Below are 16,867 nucleotides of genomic sequence, written 5' to 3'. Positions count from 1 at the left end.
TTTTTGGTCAGTTAAATACCAGGGCAATATCATGCCCGCTCTGTAACAACTCAAAACATCTCAGAACAAAAAAACAGGCCTCTCATTGGTGTTTTTTATTTCACAGAGGTCCATTGTGAAATCTCTGGAGATTTTCCACAAGATTGTCTTCACGCTATGCAAACTTGGTTACAGGTTGTTAATTTTTGCAAGTGTGAAAAGGGTATTAGATGCTTAAATACATCATACTATATGTTAATCTTTTAGGTTATCGACATATTAGATTGCGTTCTGCACAAAACATGCCATCGGAACTATCAATGTTGTTCATCCACTCACAGCTTACCATGCAAGAAGAGGAAGGCAGCACAGCTAGGGGTGATAAGCTTCTCAAGCTCTTATATTTCTACATAGGACTTGACTGTGATGAAAACATGGTTTATCATAAGGTATAATTATATTATTATACAGTACAATAATTTATAAATAAATGAGAATTGATTGAGAGATTTGGTTATAATCTACCTTTTTAAGGCATACATATCAATTAACAATTTAATTTGTAACTTTTAAAGTTTTTTGTTCCATAAAGATTTGTGTTATTGTTCAAAGTTTTTTTTTTTGCTAAGTGTTTTAATACTCAAACAGTGTAGTTAGTCAGCTGTTAGGATAATCATAGAAACACATAACTGTATTTGAATACCGGTGAAAGTGTGTATAAATAATTGCACCATGTAATAAAGCCTCACATTGATTATTGGAAATGTTTCCCAAACTTTTTAAATGAGTTCTTTTTATTCATAAAGATTAATGGTTCATTTATAGGTCTGAGTCTCACATTTAACCAAATCAAAATAAAATATCCCAGTAAATGAATTAATTAATTTTGTTACAGATTATAAATGATGCTGAAGAGGAGCAAGAGATGGTGCAGATTATGGTACATAGTGTTCTTCCCTCCGAGATAAGTTCCATGCTAAAGGTCAATCATGAAACCAATGTCAGTGAAGTCATAGCACAGGTAAATTATGAATTACAGTTTTTAAATGTTTTTAACATATCTGAAACCACTTTATTATTTATTACACCTGGGAGTTGGAGTATCAAGGCTGACTAGGGAGAGGTATATATTAATTTAATACACTACCACTAGATGGACTTGCTCTCTGATTTTGTTGTAGATTTTACATTGCATTGCATCTTGTTATTATTATTTATCAGGCAATGGGAAAAATGAAACTAACCATTGATGACATGGACAAATACATCCTTGTAGAACAAATCTTAAATCAGAAGGCAGCATCATTGTCTTGCATTCAGGGAACAGATTCTATTGAGTTAGATGGCATCAACAATATTCTTGAACCTGCAGAAGAAGTTGAAAACATTGTTAGAGATGTTATAGACAGCATGATATCAACAATCACGCAAGAGACAGAGATTACCAATGTGGTTACAGATGATTCTAGCGATCAAGTCTACATCAAAGGAATACTTGATAAGGTTTTAGACGATGTTTTTATGTTGTGTCCAGATTCACAAGAAATACATTCAAATGAGAAGTTGGTGGCGTCAATACTGGATAAACTCATTCAAGATACAACTGATAATAGTGAGACAATTGTTTCTAACATTATCAATGATATGATAGATAAAGTTCATTCTTCATTTATTGTTGGAACATCAGAGAAAGAAGAAGAAGAAGGAACAGTCGCTGAAGAAGTAAACTATATAATTGAGAAACCCATTAATAATTCATGTACTAAGTTGCAAGAGTTTGAAGACCAAAAAACAGCAAAAACCCCAATAGAAAATGAAATAACATCTTTTGAAAAAGAGTTAGAATTGAATGTCAGAGATAAGAGATCAATAAGCATCTTATCCAATGATACAGATGTATCACTAAAGAGTGCAGTTGACAATACATTTGATCATCAAAACTTAGAAACAACCATAGACACAGATGTTGATGATACAAATGGGAGGGTGCTTGAAGGCAATGAGACTAATATTAGCAACATTGAACACCACAATTCGTCTAAATCAGACTCTGATGGATTTGAAACAGCTTCTGAAGGTGGTGATAGCTTGGAAGGGATTAATAAACAACAAAAAACAGATGAAGCTAGTTTCAAAAGAGAACAAAATGCTGTGGATATCAGAAGAGAGAAAGTAGATGATGTTGAAGTTGACAACACTCAGAAAGCAACTTGTAATGAAACTATTAAAGTATTCAAGGAAGAAAAGGAAAGTGATATTACAGTTCAGGCTACAGTCAAGTGCATTCTTGATTATATTGTAACCAAAGTCATTATCATGAATGAGAATGATGATTATCAAAAAGACAACAAACAAAGTACTATTGATACATATCAGCCGCTTGGTTTAGAAAACACTATTGTGCCAAAACCTTCTGAAATAGAAAATGTTGTAAAGGGAGATGACATTTTAAATGTAGAAGGTTCATCTGATGCTAAAATGCAGTCATCGGAAACCAAACCAACAGACAACATTCTCGACATTGATGATGCTGAACATTCTACTGTAAATCTTAGACAAAAAGTAACGGGAAATGAACAGATTATCTCTGAAAGGGAACTAAATCCAGACGAGAAGATTCTTGACATTGTCAAGAAGTGGCAAGGTGGTGAAAGGCTACTTTTAAAGTACCAAGGAAAGGTGAGTCATTTCATCTTTCTAAATACCACTTTCTAAACAAAATGCAATTAAATGGAGTAGTACCACTGTTTGATTATTAGATTAAGTAAGAACAATTGCATTTTTCAAATAAAATAAATAACTAATTACTTATTTGTTCGACATTGATTTATAGGTACATGATTCAGGTGAGCCAAGTGTATTCCCAACAGGTGATGAAACATTCCTAATCTGGGTTCACAATATCTCCAAAAAGAAACCTTACACAGTATTCAAAGCAGATATGGGAAGTCCCGCAATTCATATCATAGCACAGGTAATGAACTATTCATGAATAGTTATTGACATTGAAACTTTCACTTTTGAATGTACACCTCTGTAATAAAGAGTTAAACCTAGATATGCTATTTAATCATAGACCATATAACAATAAATTTAATCTGTATTTTACCTGTGTTTTGTTATCAAATTTTAAATTACTATTTGTCTTTGTCAGGTTAAAATATCATAAAAATATTATAATTTAATTAAAAACCTTTACTTTCATTTATTGTAAACATTTAGGCCCTTGCTAAAGCTCATCGAATAGACAGAAATTTGATGTCATATGTTCTTGTTGAAGAGGTATTTAATATTACTACACGGAAAAAAATGGAAGAAAAAGCAATGGTTACAATCCTAAATGATGACGAAAATGTATACCGCACTCAGAATAAATGGGCTACACAAGGAAGGTGGTTGATTAAAGAAAGAGAGGAGGTAATATTATTATTATTATAGACAACTTTATGACAAAGCAATTAGTCCATAGATAAAATTAAAAAAATATATATATATATATATAAACACATTAGGCACAGAACATTAATTCTAAACCATCCGGTGATATAAACGATGAGGAAATCTGTGAGAATGTATAAAAAGTTGCCCTCAACCGAGTTTCGAACCCGGAACCTTCTGCTTGATATGCTGATGTCATAACCATTAGACCACTGTGGCTTTCATAGTAAAGTTCAAATTTGTATGGCAGAACAGCACTAGTCCATTTATTACATGCTATAATTGTGTTACTAACCACTGTCATAAAACTACACGCCTTAATCATATAGCCCTATAAAGTACGAACATGGAGTATTCAGCTTAAGAGGTCTGCTAAAACTGAAATTTCTTTGATCTGCAGGTATTTGAGAAGTATGGTAGCAACCCATTCCGCAAGAAACGTTCAGCAGGAAGTACAAAAAAGAAAACACCAAAGAGTACACCAATAATGACAAGACGGCGTTCAGGTAAATGTAACAAATCACTAATGCATATCAATTGTAGATTTGTGATCTTTTTTATGTTAATCATATTAAATTCAAATTTTCTTCTACTCTAGGCTCTGATGCTAAAAAGGCACAAACACTACCAAAGGATTTTAGACCTGATGATATGAAATTAGAATTGAAAAAGGAAAAAGCTGAAATAAAACGAGCAAAAAAGGAAGACAAGAAAAAGCGAAAATTGGAGAAGAAAGAAGAAAAAGAAAAACAAGCTTTATTAGAAGCCAAGATGAAAGATGCTGAACAAAAATTGAAGAAGAGTAAGAAAAAGAAAGACAAGGATGATAAAAAACAAAAGAAAGACAAGGATAGTAAAAAAGAAAAGAAAGTCAAGGATGATAAAAAAGAAAAGAAGAAAAAAGATAAAAAGGAGAAACAAACAGTGGAAGATGAGGGAAGTAAAAAGAAGAAGAGACTAATGAAAGCATTGAAGGTGAAAACAAATGTCAAGAGAGAAGGAAGAGAAGACGAAAAAGAGGATGTGAGTAGTGATGACTCTAGCACAACATCTGACAGCGAAGATGAAGAACAGGAATATGAGAGAGAAAAAGAGACAAAATATTTAGCAAAAGACATGATTGAGGAAGAGAGTGATGAAGATAGTGATGATGATAACGATTCATCAGATTCAGATTTGGAACTGGAAAATGATGAAGAAGAGAACAATGTTGAAAAAGCTAGCTCTCAAGAGAGCGAGGATGATTTAGACATTTTGGAAGAAACAAACAAAACTGTTGAACAAAACAGAGATACAGATATTGATTTGCAGATGGTAGCAGGATACATTAACCAAATTATACAAAATGCAATTGCAGAGTATAGGGAATCTAACAAAGTACCAGATGAAATGGATATCAACATCACTACTGAGGTTGAAGAAACTTCAGAGCCTTTTGCCAATCAAGATAAGGACAAAAACAATTATGAAAATGACAAAACTGCTGACGATGTATTGCAGAGTATTATATCAGATGTTGAAAAACTTTTAGAGACGCCCAAGAATGATAGAGGAGATGGTTCTCATGTTGATAACATTAGTTCTCAAGAGAACAATAGCATAAGCATAAAGGAAAAACCTAATGAGGAAAACAAAACGCCAAACCAAACAGTAAACAAAACTCTATTCACTTCATCCCCAAGGAAGCAAGTTATAATCACTATTACAATGGAGAAAAAAAATCCAAATGGTGATATAAAATTATCACAAACCAAATCACCCGCAAAGAAACCTTCTCCAGAAAAGTCGCCTTCTAAACAAGTTGTCATGACACTTACGATGGAGAGTTCGACTACTAATGATTCTCTTACAGACAGCAATTCATCCATACAGTACACTGTACCAGAAGGTACGAAGACAATTGATAAAAATCTTCTGAAAGCACTATCGACACCAAAGACTTCGACTCCAAAAGCAAAGAGTGTAGAAACTCTTCCAACATATTTTGTTCCTCTTGCTAAGTTTGGAGATGATGAAAGTATTGTCTCAGAAGGACTTTCATCTCCTATGCGAAAGAAGCATGCCATGCACCAAATATCACAGAATCAAAGAACTAAATCAACACCTAGGATCCAAACATCACCTAATTCAACAAATACCAACAATAGCAATCAGTTAGGTTTTGAAAACATAAAGAAAACACAGAGCCTGCGACCAATGAATTCTGGAAGCTTAAAGGTCAAAAGTAAAGGAGAAGGGTCAAGGTTCTCATTAAAAAGAGTCAAGTCATCATCCCTTAAAAGGAGTAGTAGTAAGAACGAATCTCATCAATCTAAAACCTTAGAAGAAGATGGAGAGAATTCTTCGGTTTCAAACAGAATATTTAACTTATGTGGTGGGAGTTAGACTTTCGAAGAGCTTGTAGACACAGCTACAAATGCAATACAGTGTATGGTGGATTCTATATATTCACAATGGTTTGTGTATACAGTATATATATATATATATTACAGATTTTTAATTATTTGTTATAAAAATAGAGCAATTCTATTGTTATTAAATTGTAAATGAACTATTATATTTATTGATTTTAATAAACATTTGAATATGTTTTAAAAATAAATGAAAGTCTATAAAGTTTATGCAATACTTTATTACTGTGTATATAGAGTAAAAGATTAAATCAATGCAATAGGCATAAATCAGACTGTTTTTTTAAAAAGTAAAGTTATTTGTACTTGGAAAGTGGAAAAAGAATAAATAAAAATTAATGGTAGACATTAGTTACATTAAAAATTAATTAAAAAATTATATATTATATATATTATAGTATAATGTAATATTACAAAAACTTCTGATATAATTTGAAAATAAAGATCAGCAGTTAATTTAGTTGCAATAAACTATTACAAAATAGCATTGGACTAAGTACATCTTTTTGTGTATATATACATACATACGTGTGTATATGTGTATATCTTGCATTTGGAGCACCTAAAACAGCAGTTTAAAACTGTAAAGATAAATTTACACAAATTTGGTTAACGTCATTTTTTTAGGATGTTGGAGACAAGAAAAATAGTAGATCTGCATTTTGTTTTTGATGATCAATGTTTAAATCCGAGACAATTAAATTCTGGTTTTTACGTCATCAATAACAAACCGCTACATAACCCGGATGCACATGCGTAATTAAGTCAGACAACTGAACTACTGACCAATCGGCGACACGTAAATCACATGTGAAGACCGGCGGCCACACATGGAACATCCTCTATGTGCAAAATAAAATAGCCAAACAACCAGACCACATACGTACGACGACGAGGCCTATGACTTGTCGGCGGCGGCGCGAATGAATTAATTAAACTTAAAAGAAGTGACGAAAATTGTAAGTTTAAACATTTGAATTACAAATAATTGTGTAACATTGACTATGGGGGTGTCCATTTTTTACTTCTATAGTTAATAAGAGGCCATAGCATCCGATTTATCTGCGTATAACTAAAAACGTTGTTGGCATAAATTATATTATATATATTATATTATATATTCAATCTGCTTATTTATTCTAGGACCTAGGCCTAGCTAGCCTAAAAGGCATCACTTTAGGCTAGGCTATCAGGTCCAAGACAGATTGGGTATGCTGTATTTGTAGACCTATAGCAGGTGGGGAAGACGACTGTGACATAATAAATGCCACAACTAATAAATATAAGTCACTACATTATTTTGGTAGAATTAAATATGGTGTACATAAATATTATTATAGCTTCAGCATTTTAAAAATTGTGACATTAATTGTGAAAGACTAAGATTTTTACCATGTAAACTAGTGTGTACAAAATGAAAGAATTAATATTAAATGCAATTTAATTGTGATATCAAGATTAATAAATTGAGTCAATAAAGCTTGATTACTTACGAAATGGATTTTACTTTATTTATTCAATACTGATATTATAAGACACCTGATTGTATTCTTGCAATTTGATTGGTCAATTACACATCACTTGAAATTAGCCCCATTTAACAAAAAAATATATAATGAACATGCTTTAATGCAAGTTAAAATTGTGAGAATTTTTGGCACACAATGTTGACTGATCACGTTCGGAAATCAACTTGTTTATAACTTTTCTACTCTGCGTTTAAAGTTGGAGCACTGATTTATCATGGATAAATTGATTAATAAGTGATGAATGTTTTGTAATGGTCGGATAGAGAGAATATTCATGCTTGCGCCTCGTTAAAAATAGAGCAGTCATAAACATTCATTATTATTTTGAATAACAACTTTTCTTATATCCATTCATCTGCATATTTCCACTAGTACTATAGGCAAATATAAAAGCTTGATCTTATTTATACGCATATTATATCCATTTTTCTGTGTCAAATTCTAGTTCTCATTGAGTTGTCTCATACATTTATGAGCACTCGAGCAAATCGAAAGCTCAGTATATGAACTCACCTCTACTGTGATTATTTGATCCATAAAATAGATTTACAACAGAGGGAAATTTAACGTAAAGTTTACTTCTACAATTCTGTACAAAGGTACAGTACATTGTGAACTGAACAAGATATGCGAAGCGAACTATTTTTATCTTTGTTAATTTTGTATTTTTATAGTTTATTTTGTATTTTCTGTTTGTATTGTTTGAGGGTCCCTAATGATCAACTGATGCTGGATGGACCACCCCCATAAAATATTGTTGAAATAAATAAATAAAATATATAAAAACATAAAAAAAGCAGAAACAAGACAATACAATTGTACAAAAAATATTGTCTCATTTTAATAACTCTAATGGTCATAGTGTATATGTTTTATTATTTATCACAATCATTTTATTTGTTGTCATCATCTTATTTGTTGTCATCATCTTTTACCGTTTTAAACTTTTTTAGTCTTTCCATAACTTCATTTTTTGCTTTTTCCAAATTATGTTGAAGAATCCTTACTCCATCTGAGCATAAGATAACCAATTCACACACACCATCCCCAGTCATGTCAACATACTCAAGCCCCATTAATGGATGAGAAAATTTACGTATATATGTTAATCTATACTCTTCCATTGGCAGCCAGAGATCATCCTCTTCCTCTTCTGCATCTTGTCCTGGTGAGTCTGAAGTTTGAATTGTCAATGTAGTTTTATCCTCGCAATACCACTTGTACGCCAATAAACAATGACCGTTTGTGCCAAGTATGATCGCCGGTTCGCCATCCCAATCAATATCGGCCACACATGCACACATCACTAAATCATGACTATTTGAATTGTAAAGAGATTTCACATTTGTAAATCCATTTTGTAAAATGTTACGATAAACAACAGAGGTAGTTGTAACAGAAGATGCCAACAAATGGCAAATTTCTAATGCAGCTTTAGAATCTGGACTGATCATGTTGGAGAACAATTTAACGACAATGATAGGATGGTCATGCCTCGTTTTCCAAGATTCTAATATGTGCAACGACTTCAAGTCAACGACAAATACTAATACAGAGCCATTGTCGCAACCAATCGCTGAAATTCGTTTGTCCCCGATTTCTAAGAAATCAAGACAAATCACACAGCTTTCAAGTTCTTTAAATTCTGGGAAAAAAATCTCGCATGATACTTCACAACATTTAATTGTGTTTCCAAAATCCTCTCTTTCTAAAGTGAACAAGTGAACTTTAGAGTCATCACCACTCATCAAACAAAGATGGACAGTCATGCCATTTTGCTTGATGAGTCTATGTTTCAGAAAGAGACAGTTAAAATCTAGTTCAACAGAACTCAAACCTTGCATTAAACCTGCCACGGTGAAGTCTGCGCCAGGCTCTAGTTGGGTGGAGATGATGTTGGAGGCATTTAGCCACTGGATTGTATTGTTGTCAATCGTGTCCTCTTTTGTGAAACAGAATCCAAGTAGCAAAATATCATCTAACTGAAAAGTGTCAAGACTCAACAGTTCAGCTCCATCTAAATAAAAAGTAAGAATACACCAATGTTTATCAGATATTTAAATTTCTGAAGCTTCCTCTGAAACAATCTAAAAACATTTTGAAAGTCTAAGTTTGGTATACTGTACAACTGTACAAGATACTACGACTGCCATCGATATCGGCTGGATGATTTTTGTTGGGTGGAAGAGATTAAAGATGCTAACAGGTTCAGTTATAGTGTAGGTTAGGTTTATCTAGGGATTAGGTTTATCTAGGGATTAGGTGGTAGACTATGCAGCTGATTTCTTTGGGGGTCATAAACGATGTAATTGTACTCATTCTCTACTGTGGTTTGCTTATTCTTCATGTGCATGCAGATACTTTTTTCTTTTTCACAATATTCTATGTTGAATATAAACTTTTGGATTTTCACATAATTTTGGGGGCTAGGCGCGCTACTAGCCTATGTATATGAATGGATTTGCTGTAGCCTGTGCACCTAAAAACATTGACGTGAACGGCGTCCATGTTGGTGTCAGATGAAATCGGTCGCGTCTGAAATCGGTCACGTTTAAAATCGGTCGCGTCTGAAATCAACTTCCGCTAGAGCTATACGTTTGATGATATCGGTCGCGTTTGAAATCGGTCGTGCTATTTTGCATGGGATGCACTAGATACATTTTTAATGAAAATGATCCGCATATAATAATCATTTTTACTAGAAACTATTTTAGGCCTAAACATTAGAAATAAAAATATACACGTGATTTGCCTCAACAATAATCATTATATACTTAATATTATCCTACATACGGACATAAATAAAATAGAAAGTAAAATAAGGTGATCCAATAGTACGACATGGATATGATATAAGGTGATCCAATAGTAAGTTGTTAACGACATGGATATGATATAAGGTGATCCAATAGTAAGTTGTTAACGACATGGATATGATATAAGGTGATCCAATAGTACGACATGGATATGATATAAAAAGGTGATCCAATAGTACGACATGGATATGATATAAGGTGATCCAATAGTAAGTTGTTAACGACATGGATATGATATATCTGCCACAGTATGCATTAAGTATTACGGGCTATACATTGTAACAATTATTGTTTTTTAATAAATTGTTCTCTTTTACGTAATTTTTTGCATAATAAAAGACACAGACGTATATTCCCTATATAATATATTAATTAGAGTACATAATAAAATAGAGGTAAATTATTATATGCCTAATAAAATATTTAAACGTGTTTAGAAATGGCCATTTTGACAAGACACAGTCCTTCTCTGTGACCTGTGAAATAAAAAAATAATAATTATAAATATTTATTAACCAAAATAAAAAATCGCCACATAAATTATCTAGTTTCTAAAAAATATAAATTAAATCTAGACCATATAAACGAAGAAAATGTATATCCTGCTAGCATGTATGGAGCGAGATACAAAATAGCGCGGCCGATTTTAAACGCGAACGATATCATCAAACGTATAGCTCTAGTGGCGCGCCATACAAAATATCGGAAGTTGATTTTATCGCGACCGATTTCAGACGCGACCGCTTTCATCGTAAACCTCCATGTTCACATGGTCTAAAAGTTCCCTAATTAATGTTTGTAGGCCTAGGCCTATATGTTATCATTTAAAAACTCCGTATTGATTCTAATGAAAACCAGAAGAACAACTCATAAAATGAATGACGTCATTCACACCTGGAATGGAAAGGTCTCCAGCCTCAAGCTCAATTGAAATAGGTTTCAGGGAAGATGTTGTTTCATCACGTTGAAACCCAATGCATGTGATCTGCCCAGCTTTCCCAGATGACACAAGTATCTTGAAAGACCGATCAACCTGAGATTTAACTTTAGTCATGCCGTATACATTGCCCTGTGAAGACAAAGAACAGAAATGAGCTTCGTGAAAGTATTTATCTTGCGCCATTTTCGTTATTTTTTTTTATTAAATTGCTTTTGCCGCACACACAGAGAAAAGGGCTAAGCAAGTTAATTTTCCTGTGTTAAAAATAAAAATCATAACAACTATAGCGCCCTCATTGTGTTTTTAAAAACGAGCGAACTGAGACACACTAACTTACTAAAAATATGAAAAAGTACTTCTTTAATCTTAATATTAAAGAACTTTTTCTATAAATAAATTCAACAAATAGTAAATAAACTATTATAATAAATGTTTATAAATAAATTAATTTTTTAGTAAGGCTATAATAATTAATATATTTTGCTTTCCTCCAATAAATTAAATATTAGCAGCTTAGGTCTTTCATTTTAATCCAGCGTTTTCTAGGCTTGAGAAAATGGACAGCATGGCAATAATTGCTGGGGAAGAAAAGGTAAAAAGCCCGTATGGGCTCGTTTGCCAGTCCACGTCAACAGGAAACATCGACGGCTTGGACGGAAGTGATTTCGGTAATATAAACGAAGATAATAGTGAATTAGAAGGGTTTTCCCGTAAGAATTTTAAGGAATCAGGAAGTGATTGTATTGAGAGTAAAAATGATAAAAAATTTGTAGAATTACCCAACGAAAATGAATTATTAGAACTAAATACTGATATTGGTGACTTCCATACTTCAGTTTCTGGACAAGAGGACGGTACAATGGCGAGAAAAAGGAATATTCAAAGCCCCCCTGGTCCAAACAAAATGGAAGTTACTTCCGTAAATAATGGCTCTACTACAAACCAGGGTGGTATTTCGCAACGTAGGTCGTCCAAACAGAAGGGCATCTTATCAGCAGCCAAGACAAATATCGGATTACGTTTTGTTGCGGTTGTTATCTTGAGTTCAGTGTCAATAGGTTTCTACATGTGGTATACATACAGCTTAGCATCAAAGGTATATACTCCTTTGGATGTACCAAAGGTCATTACTAGTAATATTAATAACAACAAACATGTGTCGCTAAAACAATCTCAACAAACACAAAATGATAGGTTTTGGGGAACATATCGTCCGGGATCATATTTTGGCATGCGTACAAGAAGTTCTAACTCTTTAGTTACTGGTTTAATGTGGTTTACTCAGTTTTTACCTGCAAAAAAGTTTTCTGTTCGGCACAATTGTGAACATTCGGATGCTTTGCCAAAGTTTGGATGGTTGATGCATGATGGGGTTAACTTTGGTGTGCAAGAAATTGTGGAAAAAGGTTTTACCTTGATGACAGAATTTGTAAAACGTCCTGGTGGTGATCACGGAGGAGATTGGTCAGTCAGAATATCTGGAAAAAATACTGTAAGTTCCTTGACAATATACTGCTACATTTTCCTTTGTCCTACAACAATTATTGAATGATCTGAACTATTAATTACTTTATTAAACTGTATTGCACTTTATATTTCTTACTGTTCATTGTAAATTCATATTTTCATTTCCCTTTTTTAAATGATAAATTTTATTTTACAATTTTGATTAATACAATACAGTAGATAAATTTTGAATTTCATCCCAATGTGATAGGCCTGTACGATAAACTTTTTATTTGCAAATATTGTATTCTTAATTTCAGACCAAACAGAATAGTACGTCAGTTGTATCAATTCTCTTCTATGCCGCATTAGACGGAAATGGCAAAATGCAGTACAAGACATCAGCCGATGGCACATATCTGCAAGAGATCCAAGGTGTTACCAATGAACTTGGACAATTCACTATGAAGTTTCTACAGTCGAAAAATACTATAAAAACGCATTATTTAAGCACCTACTCTCCAAGCATACATGTGCTGAAAGACGTGGTCATGAAGACTGGTCTTCGGTCCTACCCATTTAAAGGCGGGAAAAAAATTGTCGGACTTGTTGGTGATATACTTAAAATCAATCAGATAACAGATATTGAACCAAATTTTATGGTTCATCAAGTAACTCTCACTTTACCATTTGAAGTGGAAGTTGTTTTTGAGTCTGGTAGTTTTGCTCAGAGGCCTAACCATCTTTCTGGATTAGTCTTAAACCAAGAACTAGCAAAATATAAGACTAAGTTTGATGGTGATTTTGAGCAAAAGTTTGGACTCGTTAAAAAGGGATATAGTGCAAAACAGATTAAAATTGCTAAAGCTATCCTTAGCAATTTGATTGGAGGGATAGGATACTTTTACGGAAGCTCAATTGTAAAATCAAAGTACACCAACAAGCCTGTAGATTACTGGGAAAGTGCTCTATACACTGCAGTGCCATCTCGTTCTTTCTTTCCTAGAGGATTTCTTTGGGATGAAGGATTCCATAATCTATTAATCAGTCAGTGGAATCCAGATATCAGTATGGACATTATTGGTCACTGGCTTGACCTGATGAATATTGAAGGATGGATTCCGCGGGAACAGATTTTAGGTCAGGAAGCGAGAAGTAGAGTACCAGATGAATTTGTAGTGCAAAATAATGAGAATGCAAATCCTCCAACGTTGTTTCTTTCGATTCAATCAATCCTGAGAACTATTGACTCTAAAGCTGAAACCAGTAAACAGTTTATTTCAAGAATATTTCCTCGTCTCAAAGTATGGTACAATTGGTACAACACGACTCAGTCTGGGCCTGTTCCATCCTCATATCGCTGGAGAGGTAGAGATTCTAAAACAGACAGAGAATTAAATCCAAAAACATTGACATCCGGCCTTGATGATTTTCCACGGGCATCTCACCCATCTGATAGTGAAAGACATATTGACTTGCGATGCTGGATGGCTTTAGCATCTGGCATAATGGCAGATTTAGCAAAACAAGTTGATGAACCTACTGAAGTTTATAAAGCTACTCATAACTTGTTGACAGATAATGCTCTATTAGATAAACTTCATTGGTCACCTTCTAAAATGATTTACAGTGATTTTGGAAACCATAGCAAAACAGTATTTCTTCAAAGACTACAGCCACCTCCTCCACCCAAGCCTCAACCTGGTAAAAGAATCCCTCCTCCTCCAAAAATGCCAATGGTTCGAAAGTTAAAAGGATCACCACCAAAGGAAACGTTTGTAGATTCTTTTGGTTATGTTAGCTTATTCCCTTTCTTGCTACAAGTACTTGAACCAAACTCTGATAAGTTAGGAAATGTCTTAAAAGATCTCAAAGACCCTAATCTTCTTTGGACAAAATATGGACTGAGATCTCTTTCAAAATCTGATCCAATGTACATGAAGTACAATACAGAGCATGATCCACCGTATTGGCGAGGAACAATATGGATCAATATGAACTTTCTAGCAGTTCGTGCCCTCAATCACTACAGTAACATTGATGGTCCACACAGTGACACAGCATGGCAGCTATACCAGGAACTTCGAAAGAACTTGATCACTAACATCCTGAAGCAGTATGATCTGTCTGGATATGTTTGGGAACACTATAGTGATGTCAATGGTAAAGGTCAAGGAACTCATCCCTTTACCGGCTGGACTTCCTTAGTTGTCCTAATGATGGCAGAGCGATATTAAAGATGTTTTTTACTTAATATTCTTCCCAATTTTTCAGTCTGTTTCAGTTAATTTTCAGAATCAGAAAAAATTCCTTTATAAATTTATACTCAACATGAAAATCATATTTGGACTTGAACATTTAAAACTGTAACTACTGTAACTTAACCAAAATCAAAGATGTTGCAACAAGAAAAATCTCACTAAATTGTGTGAAACTATATAAAAAAAACTGATATTTTAACAGGCTATTTTGGGAATTTAATATAAAAAGCAGCTGACAACCAGGCCATTAATATTTAAAATAGATCACAACTTTTAACTCCAATAATAACCGTATAATATCACTATTGTCCGTATATCACTAATGTGACAACAATACTATACTCTCATTTGTTTGTATATAGCTGTAACTTTAAATTTTCTTTTTTTTTTATTAACTAAAATTCATCAGGTCACATATTTATTTGTATATAGATCCAAGGAACATGTCAAAATGTTATTAATTTAAAGGAGGTTTAGTTGTACATTTTAAAAGACTATGTCGAGAACTGTAGAGATGTTTTTGATTGATTTGGCATCTAAATGTACAGTAAGTACAAGTACTGTATTATGTAAACCTCTAATCTAATAATTGAATCTTCTTTCCAAAAACCATTTTAGGTTAATCAAAAACTGAAATTGAAAGTTTATCATGTGAGATAAATAAATAAATAAATAGATAAATTCAAATTTGAACTGAAATGTCACTTTATTTAAATTTGGTGTTTCTTTTACAGTATTTATAAAAAGCCTGTTTTTAAAGCTGTGATATTGCCATATTTCAAAAATTATAAATGTATAAAATAATAAAAATATCAAAAGCCTTGAAACACACTGCCAAGCTATGTAGTTGAATTTAGCCGAACAAGAAACATTAAAATAATTAATACTGGTTACTATTATATGCACCAATAAAAGGTAAATTATTGATATACATTTTATGTATTGATTTAGTCCCACAGAATGTTAGTTAAATACAGTAATGATACCTGCACTTACAACAATTAATAACAAATGACAATAGGAGCTGTTTAAATTATTGTAAATGGTACATCCTAGCAAAAAACTGATTGTGTTTATTATATTATTATAGTAAAGTATTTCATAATAGATGTTGAAACTTTGTCCTATCTTTTTACAGAAAACGCTGAGCCTCCTAAAATGTAACACACCCATATTAATTCACTATAGCGCAAAAAACTAATTTTAACAAATAAATGAACCCAACAGAACTCATACGTAGCAGAGAAGTACTTAGCTTAGTTAAATAATATTTTGGGCCTAAGGTTATCGTCTGTCATGACGTGATTGGGCCATATAAATTTTACCTACTGTGTTATGAACTTAAGAATATATATTATTTTGAATATCCAATATAATTGGAAATATAATATGTTGGTTTAGGTAAATTTGATTGGTTTTTTAAATTTGTTATTTAAGTTATGAAATACCTGGATGTTTATATAATTTGTATCAAATGAATTTGTTAATTTAAGTTATAAAGTACAGTTTCGTGATGCTTTTTCAGTACTGCATCAATGAGAAAATAATGATACTCTATTATTTATTTCTGCTTTTCATGTTTTGAAATTAAATTCTTTCTATTCCTAAAATTGGTTATTTGGGTATTATTGTTTAGTGATCTATTCTTAAAAGTGGTTGTTTAGATATTATTGTTTACCTATTATATGCAGTGGTGTATCCAGGATTTTGAAATGGAAGGCAGACTACGCAGAACCTAAAAAATAAATTGAATGTGCTGAACCATGCAGCTATTCACTGAACTAACCCAATGTTCCAGCTTTTGTACTGTATTTCAAAATGTATATTATTATTCATGGGGCCTGGGAGCGACCCTGCAAGCATTGATTCATCCACTGCAAGGTCAATTTTACTCCAAAGAGCGGTAACTGCAAATGGTTAAATAGAAGCTATGTTTATTTCTTGACCACTAAATGGAAAATTTCTCAGGATATACACATTCTATAGTTCGTAGGACAAACAGCAGTGGTTTTGCGCTTACTGTTTCCGCTCGTCTGTGTAAATTGGC

At 32.9% G+C, this 16,867-nt stretch overlaps 3 protein-coding genes across 4 annotated transcripts in view; 2 read left to right on the top strand and 1 right to left on the bottom strand.

Annotated features, from left to right (window-relative positions):
• LOC140047838 (uncharacterized) overlaps nucleotides 1-6,139 on the top strand; it is a 73,579-nt gene extending 67,440 nt beyond the window's left edge. Inside the window, exons 33-39 of the mRNA XM_072092870.1 lie at nucleotides 247-428; nucleotides 875-1,000; nucleotides 1,201-2,658; nucleotides 2,813-2,953; nucleotides 3,202-3,396; nucleotides 3,818-3,923; nucleotides 4,016-6,139. Of these exons, the coding sequence (XP_071948971.1) occupies nucleotides 247-428; nucleotides 875-1,000; nucleotides 1,201-2,658; nucleotides 2,813-2,953; nucleotides 3,202-3,396; nucleotides 3,818-3,923; nucleotides 4,016-5,802 (3,995 nt within the window). The 3' untranslated portion in view covers nucleotides 5,803-6,139. The remainder of the gene's footprint in view (nucleotides 1-246; nucleotides 429-874; nucleotides 1,001-1,200; nucleotides 2,659-2,812; nucleotides 2,954-3,201; nucleotides 3,397-3,817; nucleotides 3,924-4,015) is intronic.
• A 1,232-nt stretch (nucleotides 6,140-7,371) lies between these two features.
• On the bottom strand, nucleotides 7,372-12,164 carry LOC140047408 (KICSTOR complex protein kaptin-like). Of its 2 annotated transcripts, XM_072092425.1 has the most exons (3): nucleotides 12,057-12,164; nucleotides 11,068-11,242; nucleotides 7,372-9,374 (listed from the first exon to the last, which is right to left on the bottom strand). In XM_072092425.1, exons 2-3 carry the CDS (start codon nucleotides 11,225-11,227, stop codon nucleotides 8,269-8,271), a joined length of 1,266 nt encoding a protein of 421 aa, XP_071948526.1. In that variant the 5' UTR covers nucleotides 11,228-11,242; nucleotides 12,057-12,164; the 3' UTR covers nucleotides 7,372-8,268. The 2 variants fall into 2 exon arrangements, with proteins under 2 accessions (XP_071948526.1, XP_071948525.1); XM_072092424.1 differs by lacking the exon at nucleotides 12,057-12,164 and having other exon boundaries at nucleotides 11,068-11,362.
• Nucleotides 11,666-16,843, top strand: LOC140047407 (mannosyl-oligosaccharide glucosidase-like). The gene is made up of 2 exons (XM_072092423.1): nucleotides 11,666-12,605; nucleotides 12,880-16,843. The coding sequence occupies exons 1-2, from the start codon at nucleotides 11,670-11,672 to the stop codon at nucleotides 14,794-14,796; spliced, it is 2,853 nt and encodes a 950-aa protein (XP_071948524.1). The 5' UTR covers nucleotides 11,666-11,669; the 3' UTR covers nucleotides 14,797-16,843.
• The last annotated feature ends 24 nt before the right edge of the window (nucleotides 16,844-16,867 follow it).

This window comes from Antedon mediterranea, chromosome 4 (assembly GCF_964355755.1).
Source record: "Antedon mediterranea chromosome 4, ecAntMedi1.1, whole genome shotgun sequence".
Lineage (NCBI taxonomy): Eukaryota > Metazoa > Echinodermata > Crinoidea > Comatulida > Antedonidae > Antedon > Antedon mediterranea.
This window is presented reverse-complemented; position numbering and strand designations above follow the sequence as displayed.